This window comes from Esox lucius, chromosome 8, assembly GCF_011004845.1.
Source record: "Esox lucius isolate fEsoLuc1 chromosome 8, fEsoLuc1.pri, whole genome shotgun sequence".
NCBI lineage: Eukaryota > Metazoa > Chordata > Actinopteri > Esociformes > Esocidae > Esox > Esox lucius.
Genome location: NC_047576.1, coordinates 27533916 through 27549242, shown reverse-complemented (window position 1 = coordinate 27549242; position 15327 = coordinate 27533916). Strand labels below are relative to the sequence as shown.

General features: G+C 42.3%; 1 protein-coding gene across 2 annotated transcripts; it reads left to right on the top strand.

The window, feature by feature from the left end:
* The first annotated feature begins 890 nt into the window (after positions 1-890).
* slc25a24 (solute carrier family 25 member 24) lies at positions 891-15315 on the top strand. 2 transcript variants are annotated; one of them, XM_010864171.4, is made up of 10 exons: positions 891-1376; positions 2857-2983; positions 3126-3213; positions 8779-8890; positions 11904-12062; positions 12297-12449; positions 12655-12762; positions 13407-13574; positions 13850-14000; positions 14564-15315. In XM_010864171.4, exons 1-10 carry the CDS (start codon positions 1197-1199, stop codon positions 14743-14745), a joined length of 1428 nt encoding a protein of 475 aa, XP_010862473.2. In that variant the 5' UTR covers positions 891-1196; the 3' UTR covers positions 14746-15315. The 2 variants fall into 2 exon arrangements, with proteins under 2 accessions (XP_010862473.2, XP_034149795.1); XM_034293904.1 differs by lacking the exons at positions 891-1376; positions 2857-2983; positions 3126-3213; positions 8779-8890 and adding an exon at positions 10448-10696.
* Positions 15316-15327: the final 12 nt, after the last annotated feature.

The following is a 15327-nucleotide window of genomic DNA, read 5'->3' as shown; positions in this document are numbered from 1 at the left end:
TCTTCTAGTAGGATATTATGCTAGCAGCGCTAACTATGATTTTCTTTTTCAAAATAAAAGCCACCATTGCAATATATAAGGCAATATAGTTAACAATCTAGTCTGTACATTTTATGTTTAATGTCCGATGTTGTTCTTGTCTGTTCTTTTTTATGCACTATATTGGTCAACAAAAGGTAATTTGACAGGCAAAACATTTTAAAAAAGGTATTTACTTACAGAAAATTGTTTTATTTTAGTTAATACTAAATGTTTTTGTTTTCTTTTGTCTTGTTCTTGCTTTATCATTGTGTATATGAATGTATGTATTTATGTATAAATAGTTTAAATACTTTTTAATTACTTTTTTGGGTGACTTTTATTCTGAAAGCAAAACCAGATGACGCTATGAATCCACTATTATGGCTGATAGTTTTAATTAACACGGATCTTTTCGAGTCGTTTAGTAATAACAACGCCTCGTTCGAGTGATTTCGTTCACATTTGATGAAAATAAACGAATGATTCAATCGTTTTCGCACAGAAGCGATAAGTACGGCTGTGAGACGCGCGTCACGACGACCGATGAGCACCGTTCCGTATATGGTCTCCGGGACTACAGACATGTTGCCAGACATACAAATGAACAATTCATTTGAGTGACTCACTCATATAGTCTCGTTCCTCTCAAGTCACCGAAAAGTCGTTCAAAAAGAACGATTTGTTCACAAACTGCACAACCCTAGATTAGCCTCTTATACGTAGTTATGAGGAGGGCTTACATAAAGGGAAATCTACAGTTAGTAGAAAGTAATTTGTATTCCCTTTTTGATATCTTCATATGATATGCTTCATCTCGTTTAAGGTTGCCACACAGTTTTAGACGAATCATGTTTGCTTTGGGTGTGTCCATCGAACATCAAATGATATAGGAGGTCTCTTACAAATAGCACCTCCAGGCCACCCCTTTTTTAAATCAAGACAGCCTACAAAACAGTGTAACTTTACCTACCTAAAAGTATTAACAGTTGTTAATAGACTTAACTGATGATCAGTGACGGCTATAATACGTATTTTTTTATATCGTGTTTCCAGGCTGCAAATCGCGGAAGTCTTAAAGCTGTAACCAGTTTTCCCTCAACCGCTCTTCCAGTTTTTCCCCGCAGTCTTCCTTTTCCTGTAGCATTTTTCGAGTAGCTTATCATTTTTAAACAACAATGTATCAAGTTCTAAGAAAATTCGTTTTTACTGATGCATATTGCGCCAGTGACGCTCCGAAGACTTATGAAGAGTTATTTGAGAAATTAGACGCCAACAAAGATGGTAAAGTGGATGTAGCTGAACTCAAGGCGGGCCTCTCTGCCATGGGTATTACATACGGCAAAGAAGATGCGCAGGTAAATAGCCTTTGAGTGACCGTACATAGTGATCACTGCAGTTGGATGTCTTATGTTTCTCAAGTTTGTATGGCGTAGTAGCTCAAACTGTACATTGTCAGCCTGGTCTCAGGGCGCATATGTCAATCTTTGACGGCCGAATTTGTAAGATATGTTACGTTACATTAAAAAACATTAGAGCACAGACGATCCGCTAGGGGCAGTAGTGAGCGCAGTTAGAGTAAAATTAGAGGTGTTGAGTATTGGCGGATATATTCCTGAAATAGTACGAGTCATAATCCCCATAAAACCTTGGGGCACAGTCTCTTTTGGTTCTTACACCAATACTTTTTCCATAGGGGATTTTTAGATCCATTTCCAATAATATGTGTTTTGTGTAAGCTTTCAGTGCCTTACCATTTATAGTCGTGCCGTGCCAAGCCGGGTTGAATAATGTTGAAAAACACTCCAACCACAGTGACAGGGGATAGCTTTACTTACTACACTGACATCTATGACATTATTATAGTCCATTATCTTAAATATATTACAGGCTTCTAATCAATGACATAATTTCCATGGATTTGACTAAGGAGGTCGGTTCTTCATTAACCTCAGTGTAATTATTTCCATATACGTAGATACATATAGATAACACCTGGACTAACCATGTAGTACTGGGCAGCTTTCTATGTGCAGGGAAGGTGAATATTTCAAGAGAATGTTGCATGTACCTTCACAAGTTGAAACCAGAACAGCATGTTTTCATTGTTGTGGCTAAGAAAACAGCCACTCCTTTAAACGTAAATTGTGGCATTCCGTAGTTTCCTCCCAGTCAGCCTAATTTCTTTTCATTTATCTGTTTTCACATAAAATATAAGGCATTTTGTCCATTGCAATATATTGTTATACTATGTCAGCTACATTTTTGTATATGTTTAGATTTATTTCTTGGACTAGGAAGCGTAGCTACTGTACTGCCCGGGCAGGGCTAATAGAATATGAATAAATCCCAGTAATTCACAAAGGTCAGCAGTCATCATCCTTGATTCCTTTAATGCATTGGTTCCTAAATGTGTCCTGGGGACCTACAGCCATTCCACGTATTAGGTGTATCCCTGAAACTAGCTCACCTGAATCAAACAGTCAGGTATTTAATAATTAGTCGACAAGGAGAGGTTTAAGAACCACTGCTTTAATGAGATGATTGCCCTATGCTCAGGTAATTAGTAGTTTAGTTGATGTGTAGATTAGATAATATTCTCATGCTGACCCTTATAGCCTACACACCTTTACAGTCAGGTAGCCCATCCCAGGGAGAGGCAACACAACAGTGCACTTTGATCAGTTATTTGGATTTGTTCAAAGAGCATCCCATTACATTCCATGTTTTCTATTAAGAAATTATAATCCCTCTGAAGAGTGACAAGCTAAGTGCCAAATACCAGTCTCCTATAAAGCTTTGGAGAGATGCATGTAATAAATGTTTTATTCTTTCTAGAAAATAATTTCCTCTGGAGACCAGGATAGAGATGAGGGTCTTGATATTGATGAGTTTTCCAAGTACTTGAAGGAACATGAGAAGAAACTGTTGCTGACCTTCAAGAGTCTGGATAAAAACAATGACGGTATATCACTGCAATGCCTTTGCATCAATATTACAAATCCAGTAAATTATTTAATACCATAAAAAATATTATATATTTCATCCCATCCAGAAAAAGCAGGCCTCTTTTGACAAATATATTTGTTAACCTTTTTTTCCTACAGGATGTATTGACCTCATGGAGATAAAGCAGTCCTTTGCTGACTTGGGGATGGACATCAGCAAGGAAGAGGCAGAGAAGATCCTTCAAACGTATGCATGTCTGCCGTTACATTCACACATTGTCACTATAGTCTAATGTTATCTGGTGTCTTGGCGACAGTAGCTGTTGGAGAGAACTCCTGTTGAGCATATATTTACTTAAACAATACAGTGTATCAACACAAGCCTAGCATCTGAGCATAGCAGTTTGTCTCATTAGTGAATGCTTATATTGGGTAAGCTTTCACTATTCTCTGGTTGTTAAAGGTGGGGACCCCGTGTGGTTCCACTCTGATCGAGCTAAACTCTCCTGCAGTTTGCTGATAAAACTTAGGGCTATATACACTACGACAGAGCGAGTTATCAGGAGAGACAATATGCCTCAATTTACATGAAGTTTCAGTTCACATTGACATGTTGCAACAGATTAGTTGAGAGAGTGTTGTGGGCTGGAATCATGGGGATGTTTATTTGCAGCAACTTGACTAACCATTTATCAGTTAATGCTATCTGAAGACGTCTTTCCATTGACTACATTAGGTATCCTATTAAAAAGTATATTTTCCTATTCCTATAAAAAATATATTTCACCATTCAGTGTTGATAATTAGGCAAGGTAAAATTTTGCCCACTAGAATATGATGTGAAGGGGCGGAATTACATCAGGTATTCTGTGTCCTCTTTGTAAAAACGTCACTGTCTGTATGTAATGGTGCAAGTGATGTGCACGATTATAAAAAATCTAAATAAAATGATACTAATTATCCATAAAAAATATGAATTGTCCATCAAAAGACCAAATATACCAGAATCCCATAGTGACTACTGATGCCACTGGAAAAAGCACAACTTCCACATCAACACATTTCTCAGGATACGTTGACAGATTTGGGCCATTTGGATGGAGAGTCATTGTGATGTCAACACAAATGTCACTTTTCTACGGTTTGGTGTAAAGCAGACTAAAACCGGTTTTCCTCTAAGATTTTATGTGTGCAAATATCTAATTTGGTGATTCAGATTGAGACCACGCCCACATCAGTGTCTCAGTTAATTTACAATTAGATGTGATGAACGTTGGATGTCATTCAAGTGGACCTTTGGTGGATTATAAGCCATAGTCATTTAGTAAAAGCATGAAAGGCATATCTAGACAAATTAGATTTGACATCAGTAAGAACCTGTAGGCGTAGGGAGGCGACCCTCTCATCCACTGGGGTAAACTCCAACATAGCGGCACTCACCCGGGGGCCTGTGAGTATCCCAACCACCGCCCGGCGCCTCACACACTGGGCAACTCCAGAGAAGAATAAAGTCCATTCCCTATCCAGGAGTGCGGTTCCAGAACCAAGACTATGTGTGGATGTAAGCCCCACCAGATCTAACTGATAGCGCTCCACCTCGCTCACAAGTTCCGGCTCCTTCCCCCACAGAGAGGTGACGTTCCACGTCCCCAGAGCCAGCCCCTGCCACCTGGGTCTGGTCCGTCGAGGCCCCTGGCCTTCACTGCCACCCATATGGCAGCGCACCCAACCCCAGCAGTTCCTCCCATGAGTGGTGGGCCCATAGGATGGAGAGGGGGATGCCACGTTGCTTTTTCGGGCTATGCCCAACCGGGCGCTCACCAGCGAGCCCTCCCTCTGGGCCTGGCTCCAGACGGGGGCCCCGGACTTCCTCTGGGCAGGGTAACTCCTCCTCTTCCTCGTTTGTACATAGGTTATTTTTTATTATTTTTTACTGTTGTTTGTGCATATGCCCCGAACAGCAGTTTGGAGTATTTGGCCTTCTTTGAGACCCTGAATGGAGTCCTGTATGGGGCTCCAGTAGGGGACTCCATAATTCTGCTGGGGGACACGTGGGCGATGATGGAGACACCTGGAGAGGCATGATAGGGAGGAACGGCCTCCCTGATCTGAACTCGAGTGGTAATTTCTTGTTAGAGTTCTGTGCTAGTCATGGATTATCTATAAACAAACACCATGTTCGAACATAAGGATGCTCATAAGTGTACGTGGTACCAGAGCACCCTAGGCCGAAGGTCGATGATTGATTTTGTGATCGTGTCATCGGACCTGAGACTGCATGTTTTGGACACTCGGGTAAAGAGAGGGGCGGAGCTGTCAACCGATCACCATCTGGTGGTGAGTTGGGTCACGGAGTGGGGGAAGACACTGGACAGACCAGGATAACCCAAACGGGTAGTGCGAGTGAACTGGGAACGTCTGGAGGAGACCCCCATCCAAACGATCTTCAACTTACACCTCCGGCGGAGCTTTTCTGGCATCCCTGTGGAGGTTGGGGGCATTGAACCTGAGTGGTTGATGTTCAAAGCCTCCATTGCCGAAGCTGCGGCGGGGAGCAGTGGTCTAAAGGTCTTAGGTGCATCAAGGGGCGGTAACCTGGTGGACACCGGTGGTCAGGGAAGCCATCTGACTGAAGAAGGAGGCCTTCCCGGGATATGTTATCCCAGAGTACTCCGGAGACAATTGCAGTGTACCGACAGACCCGAAGGGCTGCGACCTCTGCCGTGAAAGAGGCAAAACAGTGGGTGTGGGAGGAGTTTGGGGATGCCATGGAGAACGACTTTTTGTCGGCACCAAGGTGTTTCTGGAAAACCGTCCGCCACCTCAGGAGGGGAAAACGGGGAACTATCCAAGCTGTGTACAGTAAGGATGGGACACTGTTGACCTCAACTGAGGAGGTAATTGGGCAATGGAAGGAACACTTTGAAGAACTTCTAAATCCCACTTACACGCCCTCTATAGTGGAGGCAGAGCTGGAGGCTGATGGGGAAGCATCATCAATCTCCATGGCAGAAGTTACTTAGGTAGTCAAACAACTCCACAGTGGCAAAGCTCCGGGGATTGACGAGATCCATCCAGAAATGTTGAAAGCTTTGGGTGTGGAGGGGATGTCTTGGATGACACGCCTCTTAAACATTGCATGGGAGTCGGGGAAAGTGCCTAAGGAGTGGCGGACCGGGGTGGTGGTTCCCCTGTTCAAAAAGGGGGACCAGAGGGTGTGTGCCAATTGCAGGGGTATCACACATCTTAGCCTCCCTGGGAAAGTCTACTCAAAGGTACTGAAAAGGAGGGTTTGGCAGATAGTCAAACCTCAGATTGAAGAGGAACAATGCGGATTCCGTCCTGGTCGCAGAACAACCGACCAGCTCTTTAATCTTGCAAGGATCCTGGAGGGGGCCTGGGAATATGCCCATCCAATCTACATGTGTTTTGTGGATCTGGAGAAGACGTATGACCGGGTCCCCCGGGAGATATTGTGGGAGGTGCTACGGGAGTGTGGGGTGAGGAGGTCCCTTCTGAGGGCTATCCAATCCTTGTACGTCCAAAGTGAGAGCTGTGTTCAGATTCTCTGTAGTAAGTTGGACTCGTTCCAGGTGGGGGTTGGCCTCCGCCAAGGCTGCGCTTTGTCACTAATCCTGTTTGTAACTTTTATGGACAGGATATCGAGGCGTAGTCGGGGTGGGGAGGGGTTGCAGTTCGGTGGGCTGGGGATCTCATCGCTGCTTTTTGCGGATGATGAGGTCCTGATGGCATCATCGGTCTGTGACCTTCAGCACTCACTGGACTGGTTCGCAGCCGAGTGTGAAGCGGTTGGGATGAGGATTAGCACCTCTAAATCTGAGGCCATGGTTCTCAGCAGGAAACCGATGGAGTGCCTTCTCCGGGTAGGGAATGAGGCGTTACCCCAAGTAAAGGAGTTCAAGTATCTCGGGGTCTTGTTCGCGAGTGAGGGGACAATGGAGCGGGAGATTGGCCGGAGAATCGGAGCAGCAGGGCCGGTATTGCATTCGCTTTACCGCACCGTTGTGACGAAAAGAGAGCTGAGCCAGAAGGCAAAGCTCTCGATATGCCGGTCAATTTTCCTTCCTACCTTCACCCATGGTCATGAAGGCTGGGTCATGACCGAAAGAACAAGATCGCAAGTTCAAGCGGCTGAAATGGGTTTTCTCAGAAGGGTGGCTGAGAAAACCCATTTCTCAGGACGTCTCCCTAAGGAGGTATTCCAGGCATGTCCAACTGGGAGGAGACCTCGGGGTAGGCCCAGGACTAGGTGGAGAGATTATATTTCGACAATGGTCTGGGAAAGCCTTGGGATCCCCCAGTCAGAGCTGGCAAATGTGGCTCGGGAAAGGGAAGTTTGGGGTCCCCTGCTGGAGCTGCTGTCCCCGCGACCCGATACCAGATAAGCGGATGAAGATGATGAGATGATCAGTAAGAACCCTAATACATTGTGCTTTGGTGATTTTCCTCTGTGAATGTTTTGAGTGACGTTGACTTCTCAGGTTCACATAGAGAAATAGAATACAGCTTGTGTGAGACACAAGCGTAAGTAATTTTTTTCTTCCAATTTATGCTTTTGTATTTTGTGTTCCAGGTTAACAGCATTTTGTGTTTACAGAATATTACCTTTTATAAGTGAGATTTTAACTGGACAATTACTTAAAGGTGAACTCTGGTCACATGAACATCTATCTTAAATCTCAGCCAAATCCCAAATGGAGTCCTCCTTAACACCACTCCACCCTCAGCCCTCCATTTTTGCATTCATGCTCGCCTACAGCACTTCCACAAGTGTGCAAAAGTTGAGGAAGCGGAAATGATCATGGGTGTTCATACTAATTAAACCCTTCAGTGGCCCCTCCTGTAAGCAATGTGGAATCCCATAAGGCACTGTGCTGTTTTTTTTTACTTGTGCAATTGTGTGTGATATCTGTGCATTTCTTGACAAAAAAATATTTTATCAATTAAATGTTCAACTGTTGATTTTGTTTATTTCTTAAACGATAGGAGGATTTGTAAACTAGAATTTCATGCATGTTTTATTAATTAAAGATGGACCATGAACTGCAATCATTCAAGTCACGAGTGGGTGCCTGTGGATGTATGATGATCTCTTTGAATCAGAGGGATTATGTTTGCCCACATGCTCTGATTTATAACTCTCACTAACCTATATGATATTACAGAAAGTACTGGCACAATATATTTTTAAAGACATATGTTTGAGGCGTTTTGTACTTTGTTTGACAGGAAAGTGATGAAAGTTAAAGGAGAATGGTTTTGCTGAAAGAGCCATAGGCTGGATTTAAACTCCTGCTGCAGCAGTACACATGCGCTGGAGATTGTGGCTTAGACTGCAGGACCACACTAGTCTACAACTACTGGCCTGATTTGAACCAAACTTGGTTGAATGATTTGTATTGTCATAGAGATCCAGCATTTATGAAATTACGCTAATTGGCCCAAGGGGGATGTGCATCATTTTATGGGAGAAAATGTGGGTCACGCTTAGCTCATTTGGTCGAGAATGGCACTGGCATTTCACGTCTGCAGCTTTAATTCCCATATAAGTCCAGCAGGAAACAATATGCACAACACAGCAGCCCCCTGACAGCAGGCTGTTACTACTATAATCAATAAGGCAAAATTACATTTTAGAAGATGCTTTTATCCACTGTGTTTTAAGTAAACCTATCGCAAAACCAAGCTTTTCTGTCAGTAAAAGAAAACAATCTTTGTTCTCCTACACTTTGTGTAAATTCAATATAACTTTTTTTCACTGTTGTTATTTATTTCTCTGTCTGTCTTGAAGCATCGATGCAGATGGAACAATGACCGTGGACTGGAATGAATGGAGGGAACACTTCCTGTTCAACGCTGCCAACAACCTGCAGGACATTATCCGCTATTGGAAGCACTCTACGGTGTGTGTGTGTGTGTGTGTGTGTGTGTGTGTGTGTGTGTGTGTGTGTGTGTGTTTGTGTTTGTGTGTTTCACGGATAGCATTAGGACCAAACGTCCTTACAAGGACAGTAGAATATAAACAATATACTCTTATTAGGCCTTTTGCTGGTCCCCACAAGGAAAACATATATAGCCTGTTAAGGAATTATGTTTAGGGTAAAGCTGACAATTTAGTGTTACTGATACATTAGGGGTCAGTGTTACTTAAATTATTAGGAATTATGGGGTCAGGCATAACGGTTAGGTTAAGGGGCATTCATTTATTTATTTTTTGGGTCTCTGCAGAGATTGAAATACAAGGCTCTGCATGCTTGTGTGAGTCTGTCTGTGTACAAAGAATGTACAACCTGACCATTCTGGTTGACCAGTTCTATGAAAATGTTTTGACCAGTTCCCATTGTGACTAATGTGGTTTCCAGGTTAGTGGCTAAGTTTAGGGAAAATATACAGATGAACAGTGTTAGACTTTAAGGTTCAGGCATTATGGGTTAGTTCTATCTAGGGTTCGATTTTATGTCTAAATTATGTTTAGACATAAAAGTTGAGTTTAAGGCTAGGGTTAGGGTAGAGGGAACATGGATTCTGTGTTTTCCAGTCTACAAGAATAGAAAAACAACAGTGGATTTGTGTTTGAGAGAAAAAGGGATCCAAGGATTGCATGTTTGTAAGTGTATAGTTGTTGCGAGTTACTACTAAAGTACTACACATTAGTGCAACAATATAAAAATCTCGTTAAAAGATTGAGGGTGACAGTTCTGCGTCTTTTCATCAGGCTGAACTTATAGCAACATTCCCTTGACTAATGTAACTGTTGTTGATACAATGCAACAACTCTGATTACATAAGGACGGTGCTGTGCTCCTTTACTCTGTCTGCCAGTGTGACAGCCTTAATTTGCCGGTGCTGGAGCTATCCCAAGACCTCTGTAATGACAAGACAAGGTTTCACTCTAGACGTATAGTAATAGGCTTATACTCCTAGTTTAGAAGGATTGGCTCCAGATTGAAGAACAGGAAGTGTAATGTGGAGTTTCAATGTTTAGTGCTGAATATATGGATATCCTGATGTCTTAAATCAGTTTTAAAAGTAGGGCTTATGTAATAAAAACATCAGCCACTCCCAGAACCCCTTAGTCAATTTACACGCTATGAAATGTCTTACTTGTGCCAGTCGCTTAGTACGCACTGAAATGTCATACTCGTGCCAATCACTTAGTATGCAATGAAATGTCATATTCGTGCCAATCACTTAGTACACAATGAAATGTCATACCCATTCATTGCACGTAAGACAACATAACCTTCAAAAAAAGCTGGTCAATGCCTGCTATTGGGTAACCCCTGACATTTGATTCTCATCCATGCCTTTCATCTATCCAAGACAGAGAGGTTAAAACAACCTGTGTGGCTAAGCTAGGCCACGGTTAACTATTTGTAGGTTGTCCTGGGAGGGTATTAGCTTGTTAGGGGCTCAGGATAGTGTGGGCGTGAGGAAGTGACTGTGATGTGAGGCTGGGTAGGACAGAACCAGGAGTCCCAGAGAAGGGTTGTTACCAGGCGGAGGTTGGCTACAGGGACACAGTACATTGACTGGCCGGCCCAGTACACACAACTGGCTATTGCATGGCTCATAAAGGACAGTCTGACCAGTATCTGGGTTCTGACTCGGGCTGGAGCGACATGGCAATGCTGCAGCAATACAAGGCTGAGTGGTTGTGCATTGATTTTGAAGATGAAGGAAACATCTATGAGGTGGAGTTGGAAGTGGTATGTTCACTCTTCTGTTTTCTAGACTACGTGAAGCTCCCTACTCACTGATCATAACGGTTCAACAATGTGCTTGTAAGATTTGTTTGTCGTTTTATTTGGACTGTCGCTCTAACAAGCAGGTATCTTCATGCAGGAGTTATTGGGTTTATTTGGAAGTCGGAGTTTGCAGATAATTTGCTTAGTCTATCAATGTTGTACATTTTTTTGATCGTTTTCAGTTAATTCTTGCGACATAGCCACACATTTGTTGATCTTTTTTTCCCTGCATTCAGGTATACTATTTTTTTGTTGTGGTATTGCACAAAATGTGTAGTTTTTTTTAATCTTAGATATATCTAGTACAGAACTAGAATAACATCATATCACAGTATTAATATACCAGTGTTTAGTAAAGGGACGTTTACATTTTGAGTTAACAAGCTTTAATTGTAATCAATGGTTCCCATGTAGAAGCACATATGCAACATGTTACATAAGATGAGGATTAGGCCCTAGGTAAAACATCTGGCGCTCAGCAGGATTAGGTTCAAGTTGGGTTTGAGGTGATGTATCAGGGTTTGGGCTTGGTTACTGTTACTGTGTCCACGTTCTTTTTAGCCAAAGCTGACTAGGACATCCAAAAACACACAGAAAAGCCACAACAGAATGTCTCAAAAATAAGAAATGGAAGGTTATGGAATGGGGTCAAACCCAAGATCTCAGTCATAAAAATGCTGAGGGTCTAGAAGAGGGCCGTGCAAGCAAAAAAGCCCTCAAACATGACAGTGGAAGCAGTCATGTAAAGAAGACTGGACAAACATTCCTCCCAGATGTAAGATGCTGATAGACAGTTACAAGAAACTGCTACATAAAGTTGAGCCAACGGGGGCAAGACCAGCTATCTTGAAGTATACATATTTTTCACGACTGTGTGTGTGTGAGTGAGTACATGTCCCTTAAAACCTGGGCATTGTGTTATAATTTCAGTAGATTTTTGGTTTAGCATTATTATAAAAATGTTTTATTATTGCTTATGTTGAATTTTAAGCATTAGGACCAGGTTAAGTTTAGGCATGAAGGTTAGGTTCTTAGGTTTAGAGATAAGGGGATGGGGAACATGGATTTCTGGGTTAGGTTTAAGATCCTCCCAAAGGACAAAAAAAGAGATATGTGAGTGAGTGGGCGGGCCACATTTGCTAATAAGTATGCATGTGTATTGTGATAGGTGCTGGATATTGGGGACAGCCTCACCATCCCTGATGAGTTTACCGAAGAGGAGAAGACAACAGGTGTGTGGTGGAAACAACTGGCAGCGGGTGCCATGGCGGGGGCGGTCTCTCGTACAGGCACCGCCCCCCTGGACAGGATGAAGGTGTTCATGCAGGTACAGTGTCCACTGTAGACCAACATCCCTAAATGTGAAAGAAATATCCTTCTTGGCGATCAGTTGGATGATCTGGGGAGGTCTTACCAGCAGGGGTCTAATGAGAGGGGACTGCGCTGGAAAGAGCACCTCTATTTCAAATATCAGTGTACCCCTTGTGTTTGTCGAACATTTCTGCATCAGGCACTTCTGAGGTAAATGTGTTATTCACACCTTGTGATATCTCTGAATCAGGTGCACGGATCCGTGACCAATAAGATCAGCCTGGTGGGGGGCTTCAAGCAGATGATAAAGGAGGGGGGTTTCAGCTCCCTCTGGAGGGGGAATGGGACCAATGTCCTGAAGATTGCCCCCGAGACAGCCATCAAGTTCATGGCCTATGAGCAGGTGACAAAGCAATTTATGTATCGACAATAGATTTTACAGTCTTTTTTAATGATTTATGGATAGTCTTTGTGTTACTTTTCTTAATTGCAGTTTTTTGTCTGCCTAACCATGGAGACATAGACTGGACATTGCATCCACTGTGATAGCATTCATGATTACGCCTTTTTATTAAGTTTTCACTTTGATGTTTCTGTTTCTCTGACAGTATAAGAAGCTGTTGACATCAGAGGGAGGGAAGGTCCAGACGCACGAGAGGTTTATGGCTGGATCATTGGCCGGGGCCACAGCTCAGACAGCCATCTACCCTATGGAGGTGAGGAGAGGATAAACGAGAAGGGGCCTTAATACAAGTGGAATAAAGGTGTTAAGAGATGGGGGAGTAGCAAGAAAGGGAGGAGATAAGTAACGTGGAATAAAACCCAGAAAACATGTTGTCCATCACAAATGATAAAACCCTGGAGCCTGTCAGTGTAATTACGAACAAGCCAAATTTCAATGGCTTGATGTACAATTTACCAATGTTTTGTCAAAATTGGGCCAGTGTCTGATATATTATGTGGGTTAGACTCACATCCCTGAGCACATGTAGCAAATTTCATCACACTGATTTTTCACACAATTCTTAATGATGAGTAGTTGAGGTAAATGTGTACCTTGTGGGGTGAGGAAATCATACACCAAATTTTAGGACTTTTGGTTAAACTAGGTGAGGTGCATGATCTTTAAACATTTGCTTTTTCAATCGTTTGTTGTGGTTTTTTTAATTTCTATGTCAACTCATCATTCACCTGAGTTAAAAATTAGGTTTGTGTGACGTGCCAACACATGATTTCATTGTGGGGATACTGGAGAATGAGGGAAGGACATACAGTACAAGAAGGGAACAGAGAAGGATGACTTAAATTCTCAGTAGCTTTATATCTAGCTTAAGAATCTCTCACTGCTTTGACCTATAAGGTAATGAAGACCAGGCTTACGCTAAGGAAGACCGGACAGTACTCAGGAATGTTCGATTGTGCCAAGAAGATTCTAAAGAGAGAAGGTGTGAAGGCCTTCTATAAGGGCTACATTCCCAACATCCTGGGCATCATTCCATATGCTGGGATTGACCTGGCTGTGTACGAGGTGTGTATCAGCAAATGTCTAACTGGTTGAGACACCTTTTTTATATTTAGACAGGTCACTGATTTAAATGACTGTCACTTTTTAATGTAGCCTGGTCCCAGATCTTTGTGCTGTATTGTGTCATGTGTTGGCTGTACAGCACAAATACATCTGGAAACAGGCTACTTTTGATTATATCAACCCAGTTCAGCAAATAAATGTAGGTGATTGAGACTTCTTGGCCTAGACATGATTGTTAACTCCTTTGTACTGTACTTTAATCCTTCCCACTTCAGAGTCTGAAGAATGCATGGCTAGCCCGTTATGCAAAAGACACAGCCAATCCTGGGGTCCTGGTACTTCTGGCCTGTGGCACGATCTCCAGCACATGTGGCCAGCTGGCCAGTTACCCCCTTGCACTGATCCGAACCAGGATGCAGGCAGCAGGTACGTTGTTACTTTGAAAAACCCCAAAAAACGTGCTGTAATTTTTTCAAAGACGATGTAGTATTATCATGGCAAACATGACTGAATATGTCTAGTTAATATATCTAGCTAAGGCACTTAACATGGAATTTTGCCCCTATGCAGAATATGGGTGTAGAATAAAAACACTAGCTCATTAAAAATAATAATTAATAAATAATAATATAGTTGAGATTTTCACTTGACTGTCTGCTGTCATCAAAAACTCATCACTTTCTCTGTCAATAAAGTGGGGCGTAATGAGCAAATTGGAAGCTACGATGATTAGGTGGCCATTATGGTATTGGTTTAGTTAAAATCTTTATTGGTTTTAGAAATCCCATTAATTCACCATTAAAGAAGATACTGTATATTGTGGAGATTTTCTAAACAGTCCTTCATGTAAAAATCCTTCATGTAATAACTTTTAAGTCGTCTTAGATAAGGCTGTGTGGATTAAAGCAATCTTGAGTCAGTGGTTTTGATATGTTTCATTAGTAATTTGTAAATCAGTCATTTGTAATGTTCTCTTCCTTTTCTCTCAGCGTCCATCGAGGGCATGGAGCAGGTGTCCATGAACCGGCTAGTGAGGAAGATCTTGGAGAAAGAAGGATTCTTCGGACTTTACCGCGGCATTCTGCCAAACTTCATGAAAGTCATCCCAGCTGTCAGTATCAGCTATGTGGTGTATGAGTATATGAGGACAGGGCTGGGCATCTCTAAGTGAGCAGCAGAAGTGTGCTAGCCTGTGTGCTTGTATGTTTACTCAATGTCTGTCAGATTATTTCCTACTTTCCTCCATATTTTCAGTTTAGGGAAATTGCATGTGAAAATAATTGTTTACCTGTTTTACCAAAACCTGGACTACAACTAGCTGCAGTGGGGTTAGGTCATTTTCCTGGGACCTCATTATTTCAACTACGCACATACTTGCAGAATCCCAACGGAGTGAGAATGGTCATCAGTCCAACACAATGGTGGTTTACTGTACAAACTCCACGTTTACTCAAACTCCCCATGTATACCTATTACCAAAGCCATACTGTATATGGAGGTCTCTTTACATGTTTCACATAGAACATGATATATAGGTAACACACAAGTCTAGTTTACTGTTTGAAGTTGGAGGCGACATTGTTCTGGGGATTCAGGCTAGTGTTTAAATGCCTCTTCCCTTATTGAAAGGAGGGACAATAAAAATGTTATTGTACATATGTTGGATAAAACATTGTGCCTTATGATTTGAACAGATCTATGTGTGGTCTCCAACAATCCCATTATCTTGCCTTTTATCAAAATGTGTTAAATA

What these genes read in the sequence shown, in the direction of transcription:
- slc25a24 (XM_010864171.4), top strand. Translation starts at nt 1,197, where the DNA reads ATGTATCAAGTTCTAAGAAAATTCGTTTTTACTGATGCATATTGCGCC. An exon ending in GCTATTGGAAGCACTCTACG is followed by an intron (nt 8,891 to 11,903) that starts GTGTGTGTGTGT and finishes GTATTGTGATAG; the next exon opens with GTGCTGGATATTGGGGACAG. An exon ending in AGTTCATGGCCTATGAGCAG is followed by an intron (nt 12,450 to 12,654) that starts GTGACAAAGCAA and finishes TTTCTCTGACAG; the next exon opens with TATAAGAAGCTGTTGACATC.